Here is a 24,680-nt window from a genome sequence, read left to right as displayed (position 1 = left end):
AGGAATGTTTTTCAGTTTTAGGAAGGAACAAACTGATAATCAGGCATATTGTATCACAGAGGAGCTAATTTAAAGGACTGCCTGCTCAGGTGTGCAGGTTACTGAAAACTTCACTGTGATTATTACTCCCTTTTTCTTCTCCTGTATAAAGAGCAGCCTTCACTGTAGCTGTGGGGTCACTGAAATGCACCATCTCTCTCTCACCTGCCTCCAGTTCTGCAGGTGATACACAAAGAACCTGGCTGGGCTCATCTCAGTGGCATGAACAAATACACCCTGATCTGTGGGAATAGGCTGTTCCTGAGAACAGAGCACCAGGGATCTCTTCTCTCCTAATTTAACATAATGTCTCCATGCAGGCTTCGTGGGCTTGGTGCTCATCATTTTCATTCTGCAGATGTGCTTGTAAGAGTCTTAAGAAAACCAGTTATAAACGACATATTTAGCTGAGCAATGGCAGAGCCAAGGAGGAGGCAGGCACAGACTTGCCAAAAATGGATGCATATCACACAGATCAGAAGGCAGCAAACATGGAAACAAGTGTTGTTGCTGCCCTTTTATTTCAGTCTTGCAGGGTTTCTGCAGACTTTGGCTGTGGAGAAACTTGCTTAGCTGAAAAACTATCTTACAGCAACAAACAGGAACATTTGTGAAATCAGTCTGCAAACCAGGTTTTTGTGAGTAATAAAATTTGCTGCTAAACTTTCTATAGGATTCATGACTTGGAAGTTACTGTTTCACACTGGTGGTGTTTATCACTCGGTTCATACAGATGCACCAATGAGCAAAAGTTCTTTTCTTCTACACCTTCATATTTCAACCACAAAAAAAAAAAAAAAATCCCTGTACAGCACTTCTTTAGGAGTTCAGTCCTGCCTGAGTAAGAGACGTGGCCAGGCTCGCTAAGATGTGCTTTTGTAAGCATCATTAAAAGTACTATTTGTGCAATCTCTTTGCAATAACTCTTTACTCATGCATTTACAGTGCCAGATGCCAGGCATAAAAGCACTGCACAGTTCTGGTGATGAAATTCTATGTGCCTCTTTGTTGTGCCTATGATAACTTCCCCCAGCTCTGCAGCTGGAGAGCAAAGCACAGTAAATATTAATTCTCCCTGGGCACTCCAACAGGGCTGGTTCTCAGGCTGGGTTCTGCAAGCCAGTAAATGCAACCAAATGTAATAATCCTGTGACTGAAACAGCAGCATGAACAAAATGCTTCTGAATAAAATTACAGTTCTTGCCACACTGCTGCTGACTCCTTTAAGGATAAGGACATTACAGCTTACACATGGGTCTCACAATGCAGCATGGAAAATTACCTTGATATTAAATGTACAGGTTTCTAAGTGCCTCAGCAACACACCAGTGATCAAAAGTAAGTCCCTCTAAGCCTGGGTGCAATCAAAGTGGCAAAGCTCCTACAACTTCTTTTGCCATCTTAACCCAACTGCTCATGTATGCAAGATAAAACCAAGGAGTGTTTGAAGACACTCAGTTTCTTGGTGTCCTCCATGTACTGTAACAACTGGACTATCCAGAATATTTTATAGCAGGGTCAGTCACACATCCAGAAGATGATTTGGAAACAGAGTCCCTTAATCCTGAGTAACTCAGGTCTTCTGGAGATCAGGGAGAGTTTAGCCAAACTACAGCCCCAGAAAGGGATTTCAAGGCTAAGCCCATTTTAGAAAATTGTATTGCCCTAGGGGCAAACTGCATCAAATATTTTACTTCAGTTAAATAATGCAGTTAAGCTAGCTCTGTTTTTCATATAACCACTGAGCAAGTACATAACTGGCACTTTCTTCTTCAAGTCAGACATGTTAAAGCCCATACAGTAGAAAACCAGGCTCCCTCTCTTCTCTGCTCTCTTGGGATCAGTCTTGAAAGATTAACCCAGCACTAGATTAGGTAATCAGTTTTAAAAAGCAACATTATGGCTCCCCTACAAGTGCTTGAGGTGTTCCAAAGCAACCTGAACTTGGCTCTGTGCTTTTCTGGAAAGAAGCAGCTGGCTGCTTGCTTTATCCAGCCAGGAGGGCTTTTCTTCCACCAAAGGCAGTGCCTGTGACTCACCAGCTTTTCGACACTGCCTCTATGCAGGCTGGGAAAAAACTCAAGAGTTTATATCAAGTTCCCATTAAAAGAATGACACAAGAGTCACTGAAAAACAACACACTGCTCGCAGTCCACAGACACCTTTAGAGATGCATTAGCATGGAGCTGCATCATTCCCCAAATAAATCATGCTTTTAAGGTAACACTTTTCTTTCCAGAGGATAGGTGATGCCCTTAGAGGTCAGTACACAAACCCACCAGCAAACCCAGCAGTTTTCAGTGCTTCTCCTGCCAGTTTCTCTGTTTTACCTGCTTGGATTCTGAAGGAAATCAATTATGTCTCGCAGCTGCATGTTGTCCTGAAACACATCTGGGGCCAGCAAAAGCAGGTGCCACAGGGAGGTGTCATTCTGCACTTGGGAGATGAGTGTCAGAAATGAGACCATTTCACTGACAAAAGTCTCCTGGTACTCTGAGTTGTGCTGCACCTTAACAAATAAAAATGTAAGAAATTATTTAAGAACCAGAAGAAACTATTTAATAACCAGAAGCCTTGCTGCTGGGGGGTATTTCTATGTTTTTCAGCTGGCACTGCACTTGCATGCAAGTCTGCAAACAATACATTCAAAGAACAGGTAATAACTGAGAGTGTGACTGTGTTTTACCTTCACACCCCAGGTTGAACAATAAATTCTCTGTTCAGACAAGCCCTATGATTTATAATGTCCTAAAGAGTCCAAAGACTAGGAATACAAGAAAATGAATATCAATTCTAACCTTGGCAAAGCAAAAAAAAAAAAAAAAAACCACAAAAAAAAAAAGGAAGAAGGCTTTATCATTAAAGGATTAATTTGCTTTAATTATATTGCTTTCCCAAAGACAAGTACTGCTTCAATCATGAATTGTTAGATCAGATGCAGGAGTCACTGGATGAAGTTATACTGCTGAGGTAATACACAATTAAATTTATTGCCTTCCCAAGGTTTAAACATTCTTATTGACACCACATCCTCGTGCTGTTCTCTTGACCTGCCACTATAGCTGGGCAAACAAAGAGGAGAAGCAAGGCCCAGGTGTGGTGAGAACCCTTTGTAGCCATGAGCTGGTGGCTGGATGACCCTTGGCTTTCCAAGCCATGTGCTCAGTTTGGAGGTCATTGGGCTAACCCCATGCACAAGAATTCACTCAGCCTCACTGTGCCCTACTTGGGTACAGAGATGAGCAACCCCTGCCCACGAGGGGCCGTGTTGTAGCTCCAAACCCTGCCTGGTGGGTGTGAACTGGCACAGCTCCCGGCTGCAGCCCCCAGGGAAGGTCCAGGCACTCACCTGGGAGAGCTGGGTCCTGAACTCCTGGGCAAAGGACTCCAGAAGCGAGGAGTTGGTGAAGCAGAAGGTGTGGTGGATGTTGGCTGCCATGCTCCCTCCCGTGGCACCGGGATGTGCCAGGTACCGTGACAAGACCTGGCACAGCAGGGCCCTGAGGTTCCCTGCAGTGGAGTATTGGGGCTGGCTCTGAAAGAACAACAAACATTCGGGGTGGCTGTAAAGCAATATTGTATTTGGGATGGTGCTAAATGCAGTGATGAGCCTTTTTTTAAGGGGCAGCAGTAACATCTGAAAAGCATTGTGGTTACAGCATTGACAGAATTCTAGCAGCTGAACAATGTCACTAAAATCCCTCAAATTCCTCATCTATTACAAAGAGAAATGTGTGCTTAAGTGTTTGTGGGCCTTGACACCAAACCACAAAAGCAGTGTCCACTACATTGCAACAAATTTCTATTACAAAGGAATAGATTCTATAAATATTAAATACCCATAAAATCAACACACGGTGCCTCTGATGCCACTGCAGGACTAGCATGGGCAAATAAATACTTGAATGTCAAAGCCTGTGACATAATATCTTTAATTTCATAAGAGAGAAAATATACTGAAAACATCTTAACTCACACAAGTTCTGAACAAAGTATCTCAGGGGATTTCTTGTGTGTGACTATATTTTGTGTTTCATGGTATTATGTCTCAAGGTTTGCCTGGCTTCTGCCTAGAGGATAAAACCTCACCACAAAGCTTAAAAATCCACCCACAATCACTATGTTTCCAAAATAAAGCTCATTCACATAATAGGGGAGATCCTAAAGCAATAAAAGCTGTGTGTTGGTACTTTGAGCTTCTAATTCTTTAAATATGAGGATGCACAAATGTTCATACTCAGCAATTATGCAAATACAGACTTACCTTCCCAAAACTGAAGATCTTGTTGAACGTGTGGGTGCTGGAAGTCAAGTTGGATGGTGATGAAACATTCTGAAGGTTTTTCTCTCCATGAAATACCGAATCCCCAAATGCTGCAATAACAGTTTGAAACACTGTATTTTACTTATGGCTTTTAAAACCTCTTTGCTACATAAAACCAGCACACAGAACAGCTACCTACAGCTTTGGGTGCATTATCAATCTGTTTCCAAAGGTACGGCCAATCTGTAAATACTTTAGGGTTTTTTCTGATATAATGAAATTCTGGATGACACTGTAACTTGTTATATGGGGCTATGACCTATCATTTTAAATTTTATTTTTAAATAAAATGTAGAACTGAGTTCCTCCCTGACCATCAGCATGAGTCAATAGTTCCCATAACTGTTCATTGATTTAGTTTTCCCCTCCCCACGCCTCTGCACTTGGTCCCCTTTGCATTCTGCCTTCTTCTGTCTGTGCACCACAGAGGGTGCTGGCAGGAATGCTAATTGGAACAGTGAATGACTGGAGCAGAACAGGCAAATGCAAATCTGTAATCATTCATTTCATCGTGAGCTCCCTGCAGAAAGGACTATCCATCATGATGGCTTCCAGATTGTACCAGCCATTAGCATCAATAAATAATAATTGTAATGATTTTATGGAAACTTTCAGACTGAAAGTTCCTTCAGGAAAGAGAATCACATCAGAGGAGAACATCACCAACAATAAATATCCACTCTGGCACAGAAGACAACTTATTTGCTGGGTAACTGGATAAAAACCCATTTGAAAAAAAATCATAAGCTGTTTATGGAGAATTTGTGGGTAGTAAAAGGGCAGTATTCCATAAATAGCCAGGTCTCTAATTAACATCCAATCAATCTGTGATCTTGCATTGCTCCTGTGAAACACAACCATTTAATCCTGGTTTCTTGGCCAAATTCCAAAGTCTTCTCTACAGCTACTTGTACTTGTTCCCAAGAATTTACACTAATGTTGTGGCCATGGTCATGTGCCTCTATGAAACACATAAAACATTTCAGCAGTGCTCTAAGAATTGCAGCTCTGTCCAGAGATCTTCAAAAATCAGCATTAAAAGAGCAGAACTTCCTGCAGCAGTGAGTAACCTACCCAGTGAAGCATTCCTGCTTTCAGCAACCTCTGCACTCCATGGTGATGGCTGCCTGTCCTTGGCTACACTGGATGAGCTCCTGAGCTTGCTGGGGGAAAGAAGAAGAAAAAAGGAAAAAAAGAAGAGACAACTGTAACAACTGCCAGAATTTCTTATAATTAACTTACTGCTTTAACTCAGAATGTGTCTGTGGCTGGATTTCATGGCAGGTGTGTTGAAATCTGCGTTAGGCAAAAGCCTGGTTCCTTCTGGAGGCCTGGCACGTGTCTTGTGGAACCAAAAGTACAGAACTCCATGGCTCTAAAGTGCATGGCCTTACCAAGAAATCCTTCCAGACAACAGGACCTTACTCATCCTTCCCAAACATTCCACTACAGGAGAAAAGGTTGCTGAGCTTGATTTTTGGACTTGGTTCCCTTTTATTAAGGGAAATTTCAAGCAACCTTACCATGCACACCTTGGTAAATGCCTCTAAGGAACAGAATCAAAGGGGAGAACTGTGCCCATATCCTCTGCTGACCTCTGGTTATGCATAGTTTTAGGGCAAGTTATAAAACAGCTTAACAAGAGCTTCAGTGAGTTGCACAATGGGAGAGGAGAGAAACAGCCTGGATTAGCTGAATATTACAAAACAATATATTCAGGTAGTGAAGGGCCACAGCTCAAACACTTTGTGACAAACTCACCAATGGGGATCCAGCACCCCGGAGGCAGAGCTGCACCTATTCATCTGGAGCCCTCCCCTTCCCAAGGAATCTTTTCCTGAGGTTTTAGACTCTGCTGCATCCTGCTAGTTTTGCTGTGACTATTTAATAGTTGGTGTTTTCTTTGTAGAACACACCAAGGCTGACACTGACCATGCAAGGGGAGGTATGGCCACGTATCTATAATGATACTTCCCACAGACAACCTCGAGCATCAAGAGTGGTCAAGATGCTTATTAATAACTCATGTTCTTGATATAAAATTTGGCCAAATATTTTGTTTTCCATTTGGCAGGAAAAACCACTTATTCCTAAACAGCTTTGCAGAAACCAAAAGCAGAAAGCAAGGAGGATTTGTAGCTATTCAAACGCATGGAAGACCTCCAGCTTTGGCACTAAAAGCTCCCATTTCTTCATTTCAATACCCCAAATGAACCATTGTTTAACATGCTCAGGGAAAAACAATGACACTGAGGAACAGAGCTGTGACTCCAGGCATCCAGTCTCCATGTGGCTTTGCCTTCCCTCCTCTCTTCTGCTGCATGACCTTGAATTTGATTAGGATTCACCTTGTGCAACTTCAGTTGCCCACACCCTTAGTCATCCTTCCCACCCATGGAGAGATTCTGACCACTGAATTGACCTGGGAAATTACTCCCTCTGCACTAAGGAGGATCCTTAAGGAGCCACCAACCCCAGGACCGCCTGATGTGCTCTCTGGTGGGGCCCATTTTAGCTCTTCAGAATCTCAAGCTCTGGCCCAGGGGGATTTTGAGACTCTGACTACAGAGCAGCCTCTCACCTGAAAGCAAAGATGAGTAACCAGGGCCATTGTGAGATGCCCAGATTTTTAGATCTCCATGAACCAGCCAGGCCTCAGAGTGGCAAGCTCCCCCAGGAATCTGTGAGAATTGAGCAGCCAAGATGTAGAAACCACCCTGGCTGACACACCTCAAAGGAAATGCTACTTGACTTCAACTGGAACATCAAGAAGTTGAAATGGTCCCACTGAACATTTCCATTTCAGCAAACTGAAGCTGGGCAAAACATGCCCAGCCAGCTCCATGCTGCAAATCTCTCTGCTTTCATGGGCAAAAACAGTTTCTGCATTTTCATGTGTTTCCCACCACGTTTGATGGCCTGCAGAGAGGACACCCATTCTGGCTGGGGACTTGGAGGACCTGCTCAAAGAGCAGCTGCTCCAGAACTAACATCCAAACTTCCAGCCAAAGCATCCTGAACTGATCCCTCTCAGTGGCAGATCAACAGTCTGGGGGCAAGTCTTATCAATGATCTGACCCACAGCTGTGCAAAAACATGTTCCTTTGCTTTGTTCTGGGTGAGCTGAAGAGTTTTTCTCAAGGAGCAAAATTCCCTTCAGTAGAAGATTCAAGCTTGAATCAGTGGACACATTCCTGAGAGCTGTCCCTAATGTGATTATTTCTGAAGTGTCCAGTTGCAGCTGATATTCTCTTTTCTAAGTGTCAGACATCTGTCAGAACAGATAGTTGAGGTAGATCTGTTGTGGAAAAACTTGTACATACACACAGACATGCATGGATGCTCCCTCCCCCTCAAAACAGGCTTTGTTTTACACCTCCTAACACCTGGAAATATTCAGATTCCCTTACAGTCTGAAGGGTGAGATGTCATTAAGTCTTGGCAGCAGATCTTCTGGTGTGTATGGTGTGCCCTTACACCTGGCATCAGAATCACACAGCACCGTTTGCAGGAATGGGAAGAAGCCTGCACTGGGAAGGTTTCGGGGTGCAAGGTAACCTGGAGGGAGAAAGAGAGAAAATGCCATTATGATGATGAGGACATGCACTTTTTTGCCATGTGATTCTGTCAGGATGTGCTATTTTCCCCTCCCTAAACAACAGGAGAGATCCTCAATTTCACTGAGGCTCCTTTCACTGACTCCACCCTGGCAGTATCATCTGCCAAATCCCACTACAAGCAGCTCCTCAACACTGACAAGGTCATCACAGGCTATTTAATCATAGAATGGTTTGGCTTGGAAGAAGCCTTGAAGGTTGTCCCGTTCCAACACGCCTGCTATGGGCAGGGACACATCCCACTAGACCCAGTTGCTCAGGGTCCCAGTTAATAGGAAGAAGAGCCAAGCTATTTGTTCATAGGATACCTGCTGGTCTTGAACCAACCACACATTTCCTCCCTTCTCTTCCAAATCCAACAACAGGCAAGAAATGACAAAAAAACCCTTGGATTAAGGTATCCTAATTCTGTCTTTAAAAAATAAAATAAAGTGAAAGCAGGCAGATGGCCAGAGTAACCTGAAGCACCCATGGGAACATGTTCTCCAAGACTTGTTGGATTGGTTTCTACACAGCACCACGATCTTTATTTCCAAGCCAGGCTGTTAAAACAGGGCTTTGTCTCAGCTTTTACCACAGGAAGGGGCAATAGATCCAGGACCAACAAACATCCTTTGCCTTTTGAGCAGAGCTGCCCCAAGAAGGCAGAGGAGCAATCCATCACCACCACCCCCTGTGCATCCTCCCAGCTCGGAGCAGCTCCAGCACCATCTGCCTGGTGACCTGGGATGCTGGCAGCCAGGCTGAGGGATGAGAGCTGTGTCCCTGTCTCCATTTCTCCAGACACAGGGTGGACTTGAGCAATGAGACACTCAAGTGTTTGATGTGCCACTTGCCCCGTGCTGCTCGCTGCCAGCCCGCAGAGTTCACGGCTGCTCTTCCTCTCGGAGACAAACGCTCTCATAAATCACCAAACTCTTTTGCTGGATCACAGCAACGTATTATTTAAAATAATCATTTGGAAAATTACCTGGCAAAGGACATTGCTATTATTTCGGCTATGGAAGGAAGCCAGATTTGCTGAAGGCCTGCGGGCAGGCTTGTGGTAATTGATTACCTTGCTCTTTAGTCTTCAAAGATGACCTGAGACTCTCACTCAGGCACAGCTTTATCCCTCACCACTCCAACAAGGACACAAGTACTACATTTGTACAACATTTATTCATCATAGCAGTGGTCAAACTCCAGGTTCTCCCAGAGGGCTTGGCAGGGGTGGGTGGATTTCAGGGCTGTTGGTCTCCTTGATGAAGACTGGATTTTCCTGAGCTTTCCTCAGCACAGTTGGTCACTGCATTTTTGAGTCAGAACACAAGAGCTCATGGTTTAGCACAGGAGTTCCCACTGCTTTGGCCAAAACAGCAACCAGCACAGAGGCCCCTGAGACCTGCAGAGGTACAGGCACTCACTTTGATGGTGGTGTGATTCTCTTCTACACCTCAGTGGAGAGTTAGGAGTACAAGAGAAAATTAAAGGACACGGATACCTGCCAGAGGAGAAGGCTCCCTGCTGTGGGAAGCTTCCCCCAACACTCCCTGCATCCCTCAAGCCACCTCAGGAATTACACCCCTCTCTCCCTCAGGAGTTACACAGCTGGCTGAACCAGCTCCCAGCAACCTCAGAGCACCAAGGGCAGCAAAAGAGCTCCCTTATCCCTACAGGCAGAACTTCTGGTATTGGGGTCACAGGACCAAGTATCCACCACTCTAAAGGCATTGTATGGTAATTAATCTGCTGCCCATGAGGGAAACTTTAGAGCAGGACACTTTAATCTGGAAGCATCCTTGTGTGAATATCCCTGCTGTGTCTGCAGTGTTTGCCCTTTGGGATCACCAATTACTACCCTGCACAGTGTTCTGCACACACGGGCACTTTCCTCTCACCTTCTTCCTCATCTCCCACACCCTCAATCCCATGCAGGGCATTGATTTGCACACCAATCCAAAAATGCACACCACAGACCTCACTGGATTGCTGTCCCTACCAAAATGCAGCTTCAAAGATGTGGGAAGCCATAAGGCCTGGGATGGAGAGCATAGCCACAACAATGTGTAGGAGCTCCACCCTTCACTGCCCTCCACACCTACCAACAACCACACAGCCAGGAGCCAAGCTCATGTCTCTCAGCAGACCAGGAGCAGCCAAAGCTGTGTAACTCCGCAGGGTAAGGCTGAAAGGGGAGCACAAGGATGGGTCTGGGAGCACTGGTCTTCTCCAGAGACATGCTAGATGTTTACAGAGGTGATTAAGCAAGAGATCCTGATGCATCCAGATCAGAGGAAGACTCTTCCATGAGGTACAAGTATAGCAATAACAAATTCTAGAATTGGACTCAAAAGTGGGACACTTTGAACTAAGTGAGCAATTAAACAATCAGCTGCTCTATCACAAGTGATGTGTTCAGTGTCAGAACATAGCGATGGTATCGCAGGAAAGGTTCTTCCTTTTCTTTTGAAACAGCAATCCCAGATATAAAGAGCCAGGAATTTGTGACCTGAAGTTTGGAAGTGCTGCCACTCGTGGTGGCACAATGCCTGTGAAGACATTGTTGGCCCATGAGGTTGAGGCACTCGGTGAGGCTCTGCCCACTCTCAGCAGATGCTGAGCAGTTTGCTGGCAGCTGGATGCAGCCATGGGGCCTGATCCATCCCTGAGTCACTGCAGGCATGAACCAGTGTTACTCCGTGATGCTCTTGGCACAGGAGCAGTGGCAATGCAGGGAGGACTCTTCTAGAAGAGGCCTGAGCTCTGACAGCAGTTAGGGAATTAAGGAAGATTTTTGAGAAAAACCGTGACACAGAAAAATCCAAAATGTCTGGGCCAGACTCCCATGCGGTGTGAGTTAGACCCAAGCTGGTTCTCAGCCCTGCATCCTGCAAAGAAGGAATTTACTGATGCCAAGGTGAGCCATGAGAGCAATGCTCTCCCTGATCCTTCCTCCTTCCCTCCACCCCCTTGCTGGTGGTGAGGAGACGTGGCTCCACAGAGCCACAGGGGCTGTCCTGCCCACACAGGTGAATTGCCTGCTGGTCCTGAAAGCACTGCATGGATGGCCAGGGAGGAAGCTGCTCCAGGAGATCTCCATACTGGCCTGTCCCTGCCTTGGCTGAGGTTTATCCAGCACACCAGTCAGTGCACAACACAAGCACCAGCTAGCAAATGTGACAGAAGGAGAGGTGTACCTGCTCTGCAAATTTTAAAGGACAGTCTTTCCACGGTGATAGTTTCCCAATCTGAAGTGTAACACCCCCACTGGACACTTTTGCAATATTTCTACTGTTGGGAATCCCTTTGTCTTCCACAGGCAGCTCCTTCTCCCACTCAAACCTAGGGCAATGCCGTATCCAAGCCCCAGCTTTATGATCCACATCACACACTAGAGGAGATCCACAACACATGACAAAATTTTTTTTTCAATCTCCCCACTGCCTTTAGCTTTAAACTTCCTAATTTGCTAAACTACAATTTCCCTTGAAGGGTCCCACTACCAGGGCCCATGAGGCAAGGAGGAGAGATCACTGCACCTACTGCTGCCATATGTCTGAGCTGAGAGATCACCCTCTCATATTTCTGGCCAAATGAAATTGGCCAGAAATTTCATTTTTGCCTTTATTTATACCTTTGCAACCAAAATCCAAGCCCAGATCTGTATCCTATTAGCAAAGCCTGACCTGGGATTCTGCTGTTGGCAGACCCAAAGTGCAGAGGTTTTACTGTGTCTTCTGACAGAGAGTTTTGATTTCCCATCCCCTGTGAGAGAAGGGCTCCAAAACTGAAGGAAAGAGGCATCCCAAAGGGCTCAGTGCTGCATGGGCTGGTTCTCCCTGTTCAGTAGCATCTAACCAGGCCAGCCACATCTCCAAGAGCTGGAAAGAAACAAGGCATGCAGAGAAGTAACAACAAACATAAGATACCAATTAAAGCATTCATGCCACTGGAAATTCTGGCTTTTCCCCATTTGCTCTCATTCAGAATAAAAAAACCAAAATTAACTTCACTTCTTTTTCTGAATATTGTAAATTCCAGCACAGTTCCCTTCAAAACGAGCAAAACATTTTGTTTTCTTCAGGTAAAGGTGCCAATGAGAAATGTCAGGGTGGCTCTAAATGACATACAAGAGGGATGAAAATGACTATTTCACTATAGTGCATAAGATTAATTGAAATTGACCCAAATGTTTAAACCTAAATGGACCACATTCCACGCTGCCACATTGATTTTGCTGCTTCCACTGCACTGAGGTTTGTGGCATTTGATTATGGCTGAGTCCAGCCATATGCTGATCCAGCCAGGAATTCAGCAGATCAGAGGCATAGCACCATGACCCACAACTGAGTTTTTCTGGTTTCTACCCACCTCTAGTTTAGGGTTGTATCACCACTATTTGGGCATGAAAAAATTCTATTGCCTTCAAAATTCACACACTCTGACACTACCTGTGCTCTAAGTCCTTCCAAATTCCTCCCATAGTTCATAAAAAATCCACACAAATCTCAGCTCTGGTGAATTGGAGGCACTAATGAGCCCATGGCTTCATTAGGAAGCATTGTGTTTAATTGGGAAGGCATTCAATCGTTGCCAAATCATACAAGGCGACATCATAACTGGGACTTTTCAGCTAGGGAAAAGGTGGCCAAAAAGTGTTTTGATAAAGAAATAAATAAAGTTAGGAATCAGCGAGTAAAAGGGTGAAGAAATAGTCACCCCTCACAACACAGTGAGATCAGGACATAACCAGCAAACACGACCAAAACCACATTTTTGTAACAAATATCAAAATGTTGTAGAATTTACTGCCATGGTAAAACATTGATTTCAAAAGAATTAGACAAATTCACAAAAATAGATTTGTCAGCAGCTGCTAAAATGATCACATGGATCAAACCCAGTCAGCTTCTGACTGAAGAAAGCTTAAAACTTTCAGGATTTTTGTAGTGGAGGGAGCACTCTGTGCTGTGTTCCTACATGCTCTCTTGAAATTATTCCTGAGCAGTGGGGGTCTAACCCAGAGCAGCAAAAGACCCCAAACTGTTTATCAGCTGTGATCCATATTTATCTCAAGAGTCACAAAAACTCCTAGTGAGGATATGTCCTGCTGTGGTGACCTCCTCCCAGCTTTCTATGCCAAATGTACCCACATCCTTCTGGCTTCCCTTCTAGTTTTTCTCATTGTCACACAGCATCACTTGACATTTTAATTTCTGCTTTTTTCAACAGCCAAAAAACCAAAAGTGCCCATTTTATGACATGACAAAGATCCTGTTTCCCTTCAACCACATGCAAGTGTCCATTTCCAGCTTTGTTCACATCCATTTATCAGTAACAACTTAAGCTGCCTAATTTTTTTCAATTGTACAGTGCTTTATGCTAATGCTAGGACTTTGAATCTCTTTCAAAAAACTAAACCAAATAATCAAATCTATGAGATGAGATTAATTTTTAAGCAGGGCACTTTTTATACATGAATACCCAGCTGGCTCATGCCTTACCTATTAAAAGAGAATATTTAATTGCCCTGGCACTTCTATTGCTGTGATATTTCAGTGCAATTTTTTTTCTAATATCTAATCTGACCCTCCCCTGGCATAATTTAAGGCCATTTCCTCTCATCTTTTCACTTGAGACGTGGCAGAACAGACTGATCCCCACCTCACTACAGCGTCCTTTTGCATCTCCTGATTTTTGAAATGAAAGCACAGCAGGACCCCAGATAAATCCATCCAAGCCCCCTGGACACCCAGTGTGGCTGGGTGACATTTAAAGCCTTGCATTTTTTTATCTTTACAGCAACAGGACCCTTGTTTTCTCATGCTGTCCTCAGCTGCCTGCCTAGGACACTGAAATCAAAGCAGCAGACAACTCACAGCCAGACTCCTCCCTCCCTCCCTCTGTGACCTCCATGGAAGAAACATTTAATTTTGTTGCCCAATTCTTCCCCCAAGCACTTCAGGCTCTGCAATAAGACCAGCCCAGAGCAGACAGAATCTACTTCCATGCTTATTAAGACTGGGCAAGCTGGTTTTGCTTGCCCACAGACCTTCCACTTCCACCTCCTTATTTAACAAATTAAAAATCAGCACTGCGATCGGATCGCATCGGGTTCAGGGACTGATCCGGGAGGACATAAAGAGCAGAGAGCATCAAAATCACAAAGGAGCCAAAAAGCAGCAGGTGTAAAGGGAGGAGAAAAGCTCCACACCAAAGACAGGAACAAAGGAGAGGAGGTGGAACCTGGAACCCTTCAAAGAGGTATTGCAAACTCAGGGCAAGGTGGGGAAATGACAGAGCTGCTGTCTGCACCACGGGGCAGAGCTGAGGAGGCTGACAGTGCTAGGAAGGGATGCTCCACTGCCTGAAGCACAAACACACCAGGAGAAAGCAGTAACTGCACACAAGCCCTTTTCCTAGAGGGCTCTTTAAAAGCAATATTTAATGCAGACAAGACTAACCCTGTCTTGTAACACAGCCAGGTTGATCTTGTCTGTATGAGCAGCAGGGGACTACCCAAACAGCACCTAAGAAGAGAGTTAGGACATTTCCCAGCAAGAAACTGGAACCTAAAAGCTTAAATCCATATCTAGACTCTTGCAAAAACACCTGCACAAAAACTGTGTTTACCCAACCAACATCTTTAAATGCTGAGTGCCTTCAGAGCCCAGGTTTAGATTCTTTAACCAAAAGTGACCTCCTTTCCAGAAACACAGGCATCAACAACTGCTAATTTCAGTCTAAGACAAGCTGCTCAGCACCTTTGGAAAAATACCTCTGCCCTTTTAGATCCCAGCACCTGGATTGAGATGTTTCAGGAAGTCAATTAGAATTAAGTGACTGCCCCAAGGCCCCGCTTCAATGAGGAAGGAAAAATCACAGTGGTAAGTCAGGAGTTCCCAGCTCCAACCCTGAACATCCTTCAGTCACACCCCAGAAGGCAGAAGAGTCTGTGGAAAGAAAGGGAAGTGTGGAGATTTATGACAAGGGTGGCATTACAAACATCACAGTGCTCTCTAAGCAGTTGATCTCCAAGCCAAGGGGAAGATGAGGAACTGTACGGCTGGGCACTGCTTCTGCATGCAAGGAGATCAGTGTCTATTCCAGCAAATATGGGGTTAATTAATATAATCCATACCCCCTTCAGGTCTGGTTTAATGAAACAGAGGGTTGTAGGGCAGCCTGCTCCCTAGCACAACAGAATGTAAAAAACATTCACACCAAAGCCAGAGGCACGGTGAGGCATTTTCCTAATCACTGCAGATGGACACAGACAAAAAATTCATGTGCAGAAAAGGGGGGGAAGCCTGACAGAAAAGAACGGGAGGAAAATGAAGCAGTGTCAAGGAACACAAGGAGTGGGGCTGCTCTACCACAGGCAAGTGGTGAAGGAGAGCCTGAAGTCTGCTGTGTGCTTGTCTGTGTGCAGAATAGGCTGAACCCTGGGGGTGGATTATGACGTGCATAAATATCCATGACTTATCCAAATGAATGAAGTGGCCTGTGCAGCTGAGCCATCATCCCAACTCCCTGTAATTAGCATGGGAACCTATTAATTTTTCCACATTACTGGGAAAAGAGATGAATACAGGTGCCTCCAACTAAGAGGCAAATTCCTATAAAGTACAGCATATTTTCATAGTTTTCTCACCTCCAGGTGAGATACGTTCTAAGGCATCAGAGAGGGGCCTATACTGATTTTTCCAGCCAGTTCTGGACCTGTTCAAATCCTAGCTACCTATCACAGTAAGACTGAATGGGATGCAGCTAAGAGAGTGAGCCTCTCTCTTAGCTGAAGCTGTGCTGGTACTGAGCAATTCTGATGATATTCCCCCAGAATACTGGCTGTAAAGTGCAGCCTCGTGGAGGACTCTGCTGCTGAGTGTCTCTAGAGCCTATCCTGGGCCTTCCTTCTCCCAGGAACACTGGAGCCAGGAATGAAAGCAGAGTATCTGCTCCTGCACAGTGCTGTGCCACACGGCTCTGGCTCTAAGCTAGACCCAAACACTGTACTGGTACTGACCAATTCTGATGATATTCCCCCAGAATACTGGCTGTAAAGTGCAGCCTCGTGGAGGACTCTGCTGCTGAGTGTCTCTGACAAACATCTCTGAGTGAATGCAGTGCACCCTTGCAGGCATCTCCACAACTCTGGGGAAATCTGCGGGGAATTCTGGGCAGAGGTGAAGGGTAGAAAGTGCTTCACTGGGAGAAGTTCTGCCAACGAATTCCCTGGCAGAATTTGCTGGATTTAAGAGCAGACCCAAGAGCATCGCTGCTTTCCATGAAGAACAGTCTGTGAACGAGGCACGGGTTTGACAGCCCAGCTGTCCCGGGAATGCCGCAGGAGCAGACCCGGGGTCTAACAGGGGTGGGGTTTGTCCCACATCCTCCCCACAGCTCAGGGTTCTGTAACCACACCCAAGAGAGCTCCTGCCGGGAATACTGATGAGGTTCAGCTGACAGCAGGGGAGAGGAGGCCAGCAGGAAAGGAAGAAATCGGGCGGGGAGGGTGTGACAGGGTGTGCCAGCTCGTTAAAGCAAGGAGCGTAATTGGGCTCCTCTGCAGACTGAGTGGGCTGAGCCCTGAGGGACAGATTGTATCTCGTACACAATTCCCATACCTTGCTAAAACCTGTAGGATGGAAAGGGACTTGTGTCCCTGCTCTAGAAAACAGGTGATACAGGCACAGAAGTCTGCATGATACCATCAAACCCAGTGGCTTTCACCTGCAGGCTTCCAGTCCAGAGTTTCCTATTCCACACATACACATCCCAATGTCTCCTAGCAAAGACAAAGGCTGAAATAAAAGGATCAGAAGTCACAACTGCAATGTGAATAGTAAGTTGGATGGGGATTTTGTTTGTAAGGCTCTGGGATCATCACAGAAACTGGGTATGCAGACAGTGAAATCTCTTTTTCATTTCTCCTGACAACAATCTCTGCTGACCTGGAAACACATCATCAAACAGAATCCCTGAATAAAGAAGAGATAGGTTTTCTTACCTCCTAGATTGAAGAAAATTATTTATCAGACTTCAGCTCCTTGTTTTCCTCAGCTCTTAGTTCTCCTATGAGCACCTCTTGAGTGGTGACATTTATTTGGCATGTCATTTCCCTCTGAAGCTCAGCCTGGCACAGGCTCCCTTTGCATTAAGCGCTACACAATATAATTCAGCACAAGCAACTTGCTCCTGGAGGAAGCCCTTGCCATTTGTTCACCCTTGAGTGATATTTGCCAGGTAATTTCTCTACATAATCCTCCATCTATTCAATGTGTATTAGCTGCCCTTCAGAAGAAATTACTGTCTCGAATTTGAGCTGTTTTAATTGAAAAAAAAAATAATTTCATGATATTTCTGTGGCCCTGAATACACAAGATAAGCTTACAGAGTGGGATTTTCTATGGGGTTATCTCTAAGACTCCAAACCTCAGCATCTGAGTAGCTTATTCCATCTCTGTGCCATTGATTCTGTGCTTCCTGACTTTTGTCTACCTGCAATAATCTCTTGACAGCAGAACTGGAAACAGCTTCTTGTCACTACTTAACGATTCTGTCTTAAGGCAGGCACTGGAACTCAGCATAAGGTGAATTTTATGAATAAAATGAATAAAATCCCCTCCTGTAATAGCTTTCCTGGATGTGTCCACCCCCGCCTGCTTTTCTATCAAAAAGGAAAGTTCTCAAGCGATTTATCCTTTGCTTTTCAAGCAAAAAGTTTGATACATTTTTCCCAGTGGTCAAAAAAAAATAATAATAAAAGAGTAATTGTCAAGCAACTGTTCTTATTTAACTATAATAGCAGCAGAAACTGGCTGTTTGATGCTCTGGTTAGCATCCTTCTCTATTCCCTCAGGATTCTTAGATGGTCTCTGAACATCTGGATCACAAGAATACAAAAAACCATTATTTTCCAGCAAAAAACCTCTCTTGCAAGAGAGAGTTCCTATCATCCTCTTCTAAGAGAGACAGACGCCTACTCACATACTTACTGAGACTTGTACTAAAATAAAATTAATCTACAGAAGGAAAGGGAACTCATCCAAAGACACTGCTCAACTTTCCCCTTTCCTGCAAAGCACAATTGATGGTGCTACTTGCAGTTCAGAAGATTATTCCTATTAATTCATTAAGGCAGAGATGTGATCATCCAGGCAAAAACACTCCAAATAAATATAGGTTCAAACTAATAACCGTGTCAAATAAAAGAATAAATATTTCCCCATCCAGATGGCTCCCTTGACATCCAACTCATCTGATTTATTGGGGACAGGAAGTACAACTGATGGGGCAGCGTGGGAGGTCTGCCATTTCCACACTTGGCAAAATCCGGGGTTTTCACAAAGTACATGTCTTGTCTTGCCTGCTCCAACTTGTTCAAGGGAATTTGGGAGAACTTGGAATATATAACATGCCTAAAGAGGTCTTTTGCTGACAGCAGATGGGCTTGGGGTTAAAAAATGATCCCAACACTTCAAGAATGTCCTTTCCCATTAAAGAATTCCTGTGATACTTTCAGGAAGAATTTGCCTACATCCCTGCCTATGGAAGGGGGATGCTTCAGTGGGATTAGGCTGTAAGCTCTCTGCAACAAGGACTATCCTAATTTCATGTCTGATACTTGTCACAGTGTGGTCCTTTCTCACACCTCACAGAAGAACAAGGAGTTTCTAACCAGAGAATCACACCTGGCATTCAGCAGGGTGAACATTCCAGTGTTCAAGGCCCATCCCTCCCAACCACATCTCACACATGGGACAGCTACAAACACTGGGAGCCAACTGCTTGTCTCCTCTGCTGCCAGGCACTGTCTCCTGTCATCCTGCATCAGTCTCCCTGCCCCAAATACAAACCCCCAACCTTGCCCACGCCAGGGCCTTGCTCCTGCAGGCCCATGACAGCCCCATGTGGGTCATCCCTGCTGGTGTCTCTGCTGTCAACCAAGTGCTGAAAATCTTTAAGGTCCCTTCCAAGCCAAACCATTATATGGCTCTATCATTTGCTTCAACTCAAAACTAACACTGTGAAAGATAAAGAAGCCCCCAACTGGATGAACTCCTTGCTCTACTATACTCTGTAACTTCATGACCAAATGTGCTCAGGGCTGGGACATGCTGCTGATGGTGGTAAGGACTCACTGATCAGCAGAAGTGCTTTAGAGCAGACCCAAGTGCATCCCTGCTCTGAGATGGACACTTCCTGACCCAAGGAGCCAGGCTTGCAAGTGACAACCAGCTTGTGCAAACTTGCACCCATTTGACCCCCACCAACTACTGACCCACCCAAGGAGCTGCTGTTTTTATTACAAGGGGCTCACGTGCACCATCAGGTCCCAGGAGCCAAGAAAGTTATCACTCTTCAACTGAGCCTTAGCAGGGAGATACTTTAATGTGCACATTTTGCCCATGGCATGCACAAGTAAAACCTTTCATATTAACCAACCTCATGTTTGCCACCTCACCTGCATAATCACACTTGCAGGCTCTGCCCTCACTCATTTTACTGAGTAAGCTCTCCCCCAGCTGCCCTCTTCTCCTTCAGTTTATCCTGGAAATTTATATTGCTGTCTACAGAGCAGCATCCAAATAAATCTGTACGAGACAGTTCTTTAAGGTTGTTTTCTAATTATAAAGCTAATTTGGAAAAAAAAAAAACAAAAACATGAGCAAAAACAACCTCAGAGGAGCACACACATTTTATTTACAGCATGATGCATCCCAGGAAATCTCCACTGGAAACTGCACGGAGCCAAATTTGTAAAAGTAACAAAACACATCAAATGAACACATCAGTCACTGAAATGAGAACTAAACCCCACAGACATAAAAACAAACCAGTTACTTACAGTTTTGCTGTGGTTCTGGAGGGAATTTGAGACGGATAATGGCCAAGATTATGAAAACAACCACAGGCCAGGAAATTAAAACAAACGACCATACCTATAAAACAGCAATGAAAATATATCGGTTATGTTTGTGGCATTGATGTTACCCAGAGCCTGGCTGCAATGTACAAGCAGTGCCCTAAGTGAGTTAGGAGGTGCATTGTAAATCACACCTGTCTTGGCATGCATACAATTAAAATCCAAGCATTATCTATTCAGGAAGAAAAACTACCGAAGATCTTAAGAGCAAATAACAAGGCTGAAAGCAGCATAAGGTTTCAGTTTGGCTGGTAATTATGGAGGACTGTGTTTACCCAGCTTTGAGACACTGCTGTGTCACAGTAAAGGCACGCTGGGTAGCACCAGCCAGAAGCTAAAGCAGCTGCAGTGTGAGAGCTTGGTTTCCCTTTCAGTGAAATGATGGGTAAATAGGACTTCAATTGACCTGTACCCCAAAATTAAAGCGTTTTGCAAGCCTACAGCAGTTTTCCCAAAAAAATGTAGCTGTTTTTCACAACCAGTGGATTCTCATGGTAGAGCTGGAAGAAAGGATTTTCACAGTGGTCATTCACAAGATGTGGAGCTCAAGCATGGTAGAGGAAAGGGTTTATGGAGTTGTGCAACCAGCCTGCAGAACGCACATCTGAACACCCATCATCAAGGAAACACCCTTATGAGAACTTCTGACCCAAACAGCCCAAATCCCTGGAACTCTTCCATCTCCAGACTGAAGCAGTCCATACATATGAGCTGAGATGATTCCCAGAATGGTTTTGGTTAAAGGGACTTTAAAGCTGATACAGTCCCACTCCCTGCCATGGGCAGAGACCCCTTTCACTACCCCAGGGTGCCCCAAACCCATCCAACCTGCCACTGGACACTGCCAGGGCTGGGGCAGCCACAGCTTCTCTGGGCAACCAGTGCCAGGGCCTTACCACCCTCACACATAAGAATTTCTTCCATATAAGAAGAAATTCCACTTAAAGTGGAAGAGAAAGAATGTAATATTGCCCTAATGTGTTGGAAAACACATGAACATGTATACAACTCTTACCTCTGACATGAGTGTTGCCCCTTTCAATGGACAAGAATTAAGAAAACACTAGAATGAATCATCTAGTGTAGTAAACCAATGTAGGGACGATGCCCAAAATCTTAAAATGCAAGCCTTGGTGTTTTGTGAGCTAGGAAATTGTAATTATTCAAATAATCCCTTGCTTTTGTGCTAGCTGGTGAGCTGGGTCCCATGTTTACTAGATTAAGAGTTTTCCAACCATCAGTAGTTAAAGTGAAACTCCTTTGTGCTACAAAATTGCTGTTCTACCTTCATGCCAATTTTTGGAACTGCAAAGATGTCTTTCTTCAAAAAAATCCCGTTTTTCATCGTTGTGTTGCTGTTTCTTTTTCAGATCAGCACATATTACCCAAAGCTGTTTTTCCAAAGTAATTCCAATCCCATAACCGTGTTTTCATTTCCTGTAACACTCACTGGAACATAAAGCCAAACAGACAGACAAAGAAATCCTGGAGAGAACTCAGCTTAAAGATGGTTGTTCTACAGCAACTCCATCCTATCGTCCCTGATGAGGTGACTCAGGCTTGAAAGTAGCAGCAAATTCATGCCCCAAAATAGGTAAGTGACAGACATCAAACCACAAGGCACCTCCCCACACACCCCCTTAGAGGTGCTCCTATAATTTTAGCATTCAGTCACATTTTAGCTTAGACAGACAGTACCCTTCCTGCTTTTTATGTATACACTGCCAGCCTGTAACAAGATCCATCACTGGCACTGACATATTTTAGTAATTTTTTATATCAGATGCTTTCCCTATAATCAGTCCCCAAACAGGCAGTTTAACTGTGATTAATTCTCATGCAAATGGTATTATTAATGTGCCCTCCTTGTTTAGCACCACACAGGCTAAAGTAAAATTATGGGGTAACAGCACAGAAACTGATATTAGTCAGAAGCTGCCTAAAGGAAGGGCTGGACATCTGTCACATTCCTGGGACAATAAATGAATACTGATTGCTCCTACTCAGGAAAATCATTGTCCCTCCCCATTTTGAGCTTACACTCCCCACTTTCCAGACATGTCTTCTCTCAGTATCTCTGTCCTGTGATTTAATTGGATTTAATAGTAGCTGGGCACATCAGTTGCAACATCACAGCATTCCCACTGTCCCAGGCTTTTCTAATAAACAAAAACAAGACAAGCACCCTGGCCAAACGGTTTGCAGGTGGAACATGTTGACTCGAATGGAACCACAACCAACCTCAATCTGGCTCTTGGGACACTAAGAACTGTGGTGTAAATTGCATAATCTCTTAGTTGCTGGATTATTTCACTGCTAAAAGTTGATTTAATCTCTGGGAGCTTACTTAGGATCTCTGGGCGAGTGCACATTTTCTCTCCCCTTCCTGCCTCTGTTTAAATAATGAAGTGCAAGACACAGGAGGCACCAATATCTCCAGTTCCCTTTGGCACTCAGGCCCGACTTTGCTCCCAAAAAGATCTGAGTTTACCTCCTCACACCCTCCTCAGCCTGAGCAAACTCCCTAATTTGGAGCAAGAGTGGGAAATTAAGGAGGGTTGCAAGGCATGCCTGCCACAAAATAGTCAGCAGTGGCCAGGTTTTTATTTTAATTGACATTTCAGTTCTACAGAGTTGATATTTCAACTCCACAGGAAACCAGAATTACAGCAAGTCAGACTGTGGTCAGAAGCACAGGCAGGGCTTAGGTGACATTTACTCAGGGTACACAAGAGCTAAAAGGGACCCAAGCCTTCTGCTTTTAACGAGGCTGTTACAATTTCTCTTGAGAAATTAGAGGTAATTTATGGGAATTCTTCTGCATCTCAGGAAAAGTGTATTTAGCAGCAGTGCAAAAGGCTCTGAGGCACACAGCATATCCACAGGAGTCAGAGGCACTCAGCATCTCCCTGAATCAGGCTCCACAACCAGGAGATAGGGCAGGACAAGCTGGAACAGACCTTGCAGAAGCACACAGTCATACAAGGCCTTTCACTTCACCCTCACATCACGCCCTCCATGGACATCTCTCTTTGGCCAGCACTTCCTGTGCCTGCCAAGGTTCCCATTCCACCACATTTGGGTTTCTGGAGCACAGGTTATGGTGCAGCCCCCTGAAGTGCCCAGGCTTCTGCTGAAAATACCACACACAGCTGGACCAAAACTGGACTGGGACAAAACTACTCTGCCTGACCATGCAATGCCTCCCAAAGGAACATTTGCTCCCCGATGCTGCTGCAGCTCAGATCCCTCTCTGGATATTGCTGGCAATAGTTTATCTTTCAGACAGAAAGACCATTGGGGTGTTTGATTTGCAGCACACTGGACTGCACTGGAAATCTGTCCTACCTGCATCTCTCAGAGCTACTTTTTTGTTATGCATCCTTTACAAATGGCTCTGTGTAAGGGCAGCCCCATCACCTCCAAATCCCAGGGGCTCCTCAGAGGCTGTGAACCAGGCACAGGGTCTGCTCACATGGCAGCAGGTACAGAACTGCAGCCCTAACTCAGGTCTGTGCACCGTTTTGTTTGCACAGACATTGTCCCAAGGGAACAAGAGAGGCACCCATGGTGCTCAGGCTGCACTCCTGAGCTTCACACAAGGCCCACCTTCACTTCTGTGCCATTCCCTTCCTTCCTTCCACTTCTACCACCACCCTCCCATTCTAACAGCACAACCTCCCTCTCTGCAGTGCCCCCCCTTGCTCCTCAGCTCCTGCTGTTTCCAGGATCCCCCTCCTGCACTCCTCTGTTCCCACACTCACCAGCTGCCTCTTGACACTCAGCCAGTTCTTCCAGAGCAGGATCCTGAGGTGCTGGGAGAGCGCAGCCATCCTTGGCTCACCCGACCGAGAGCGAGGGGGCTGCGTGTTCCTCCTCCCCGCGCTTAGGAGGCAAAAGTGGAGGCTCTAACCCAAAAGGGCATCCAGTGTCCAAAATCCAGGCCTCTGCCTCTTCCCCACAGCATAGCTCTGAAGCAGCTACTCCATCCACTTGTGGCTGCTGTACTCCCAGGAACTGTGGCTCTTGTCCTCACAGCAATAGCTCCTAGCAAATTCAACAGGTTCTTCCTCTCTGGGCGGGCGGGCAGATGCAGCAGCCTGCCTCCACTTGTGTTAATTACAATATCCAGCCTCTCCTGGATGCTCCCTGTCCAAGCCCTCACCGATAAAATGGATAGCATTCCAAAAAGATGCTTCTGCTTAAACAAAAGGTGATGCATGCCTCCTCCTCCCCATGATGAAACTCCCTGTCTGCCCACACACCACTTCTGCTGGAGAGGTGTCATCAGCAGCAGAGTTAGGCCACTTGCCAGGCCAGTCTGACTTCCCTGGGTTCACAGGGAATGCCTGGGAAGAAAGCATCCACTGCCACAGCATGCCTCTCAGCAACTGATCCAACTGCTTGGCTTCCTGCATCTTCCTTTTCCTCCAGGAAATCAAGTCCTGGGGTTCTCACTGACTGGTTTCCATGAAACACACCATGTCCCCTGAGAACGGGTCAGATTTCACAAGATTTCAGAGCACTAGTGTGGCTTAAATACTCATTATTCAACTAATAATTGAATTTCCCAAGCTAGTGGTGCCTAAAAAGAACAGCCAAAGATGAGAAGAAAGAGAAGAGGCAGGTACAGTGGAAAGCAATGACAGCACAGGGAACTCTCATTGTACAAAAGGATCAGCATAAATCTGAAATATGGATTTGTCTGATGGGCTCTGGTCAGCTGGAAGGGCTCTGGTGCCCCTCAGGTGTCTGCTAACACCAAGACCATCCTTGAAGCACTTGGCAA

At 45.2% G+C, this 24,680-nt stretch overlaps 1 protein-coding gene across 1 annotated transcript in view; it reads right to left on the bottom strand.

Moving 5' to 3' along the window:
* The window catches only part of ABCA12 (ATP binding cassette subfamily A member 12), a 76,542-nt gene extending 52,818 nt beyond the window's left edge, over positions 1 to 23,724 (bottom strand). The window contains exons 1-7 of the mRNA XM_041411784.1: positions 23,656 to 23,724; positions 19,814 to 19,907; positions 7,774 to 7,921; positions 5,438 to 5,526; positions 4,304 to 4,413; positions 3,389 to 3,574; positions 2,370 to 2,548 (exon numbers count right to left, since the gene is read on the bottom strand). Coding sequence (XP_041267718.1) covers positions 2,370 to 2,548; positions 3,389 to 3,574; positions 4,304 to 4,413; positions 5,438 to 5,526; positions 7,774 to 7,921; positions 19,814 to 19,907; positions 23,656 to 23,724 — 875 coding nt within the window. The remainder of the gene's footprint in view (positions 1 to 2,369; positions 2,549 to 3,388; positions 3,575 to 4,303; positions 4,414 to 5,437; positions 5,527 to 7,773; positions 7,922 to 19,813; positions 19,908 to 23,655) is intronic.
* Between the last annotated feature and the right edge of the window lie 956 nt (positions 23,725 to 24,680).

The sequence above is a fragment of the Onychostruthus taczanowskii genome, unplaced genomic scaffold (assembly GCF_017590055.1).
Source record: "Onychostruthus taczanowskii isolate IOZ18803 unplaced genomic scaffold, ASM1759005v1 scaffold37, whole genome shotgun sequence".
Classification (NCBI taxonomy): Eukaryota; Metazoa; Chordata; class Aves; order Passeriformes; family Passeridae; genus Onychostruthus; species Onychostruthus taczanowskii.
The sequence above is the reverse complement of the archived record's forward strand: the minus strand, read 5'-3'. Positions and strand labels throughout refer to the sequence as shown.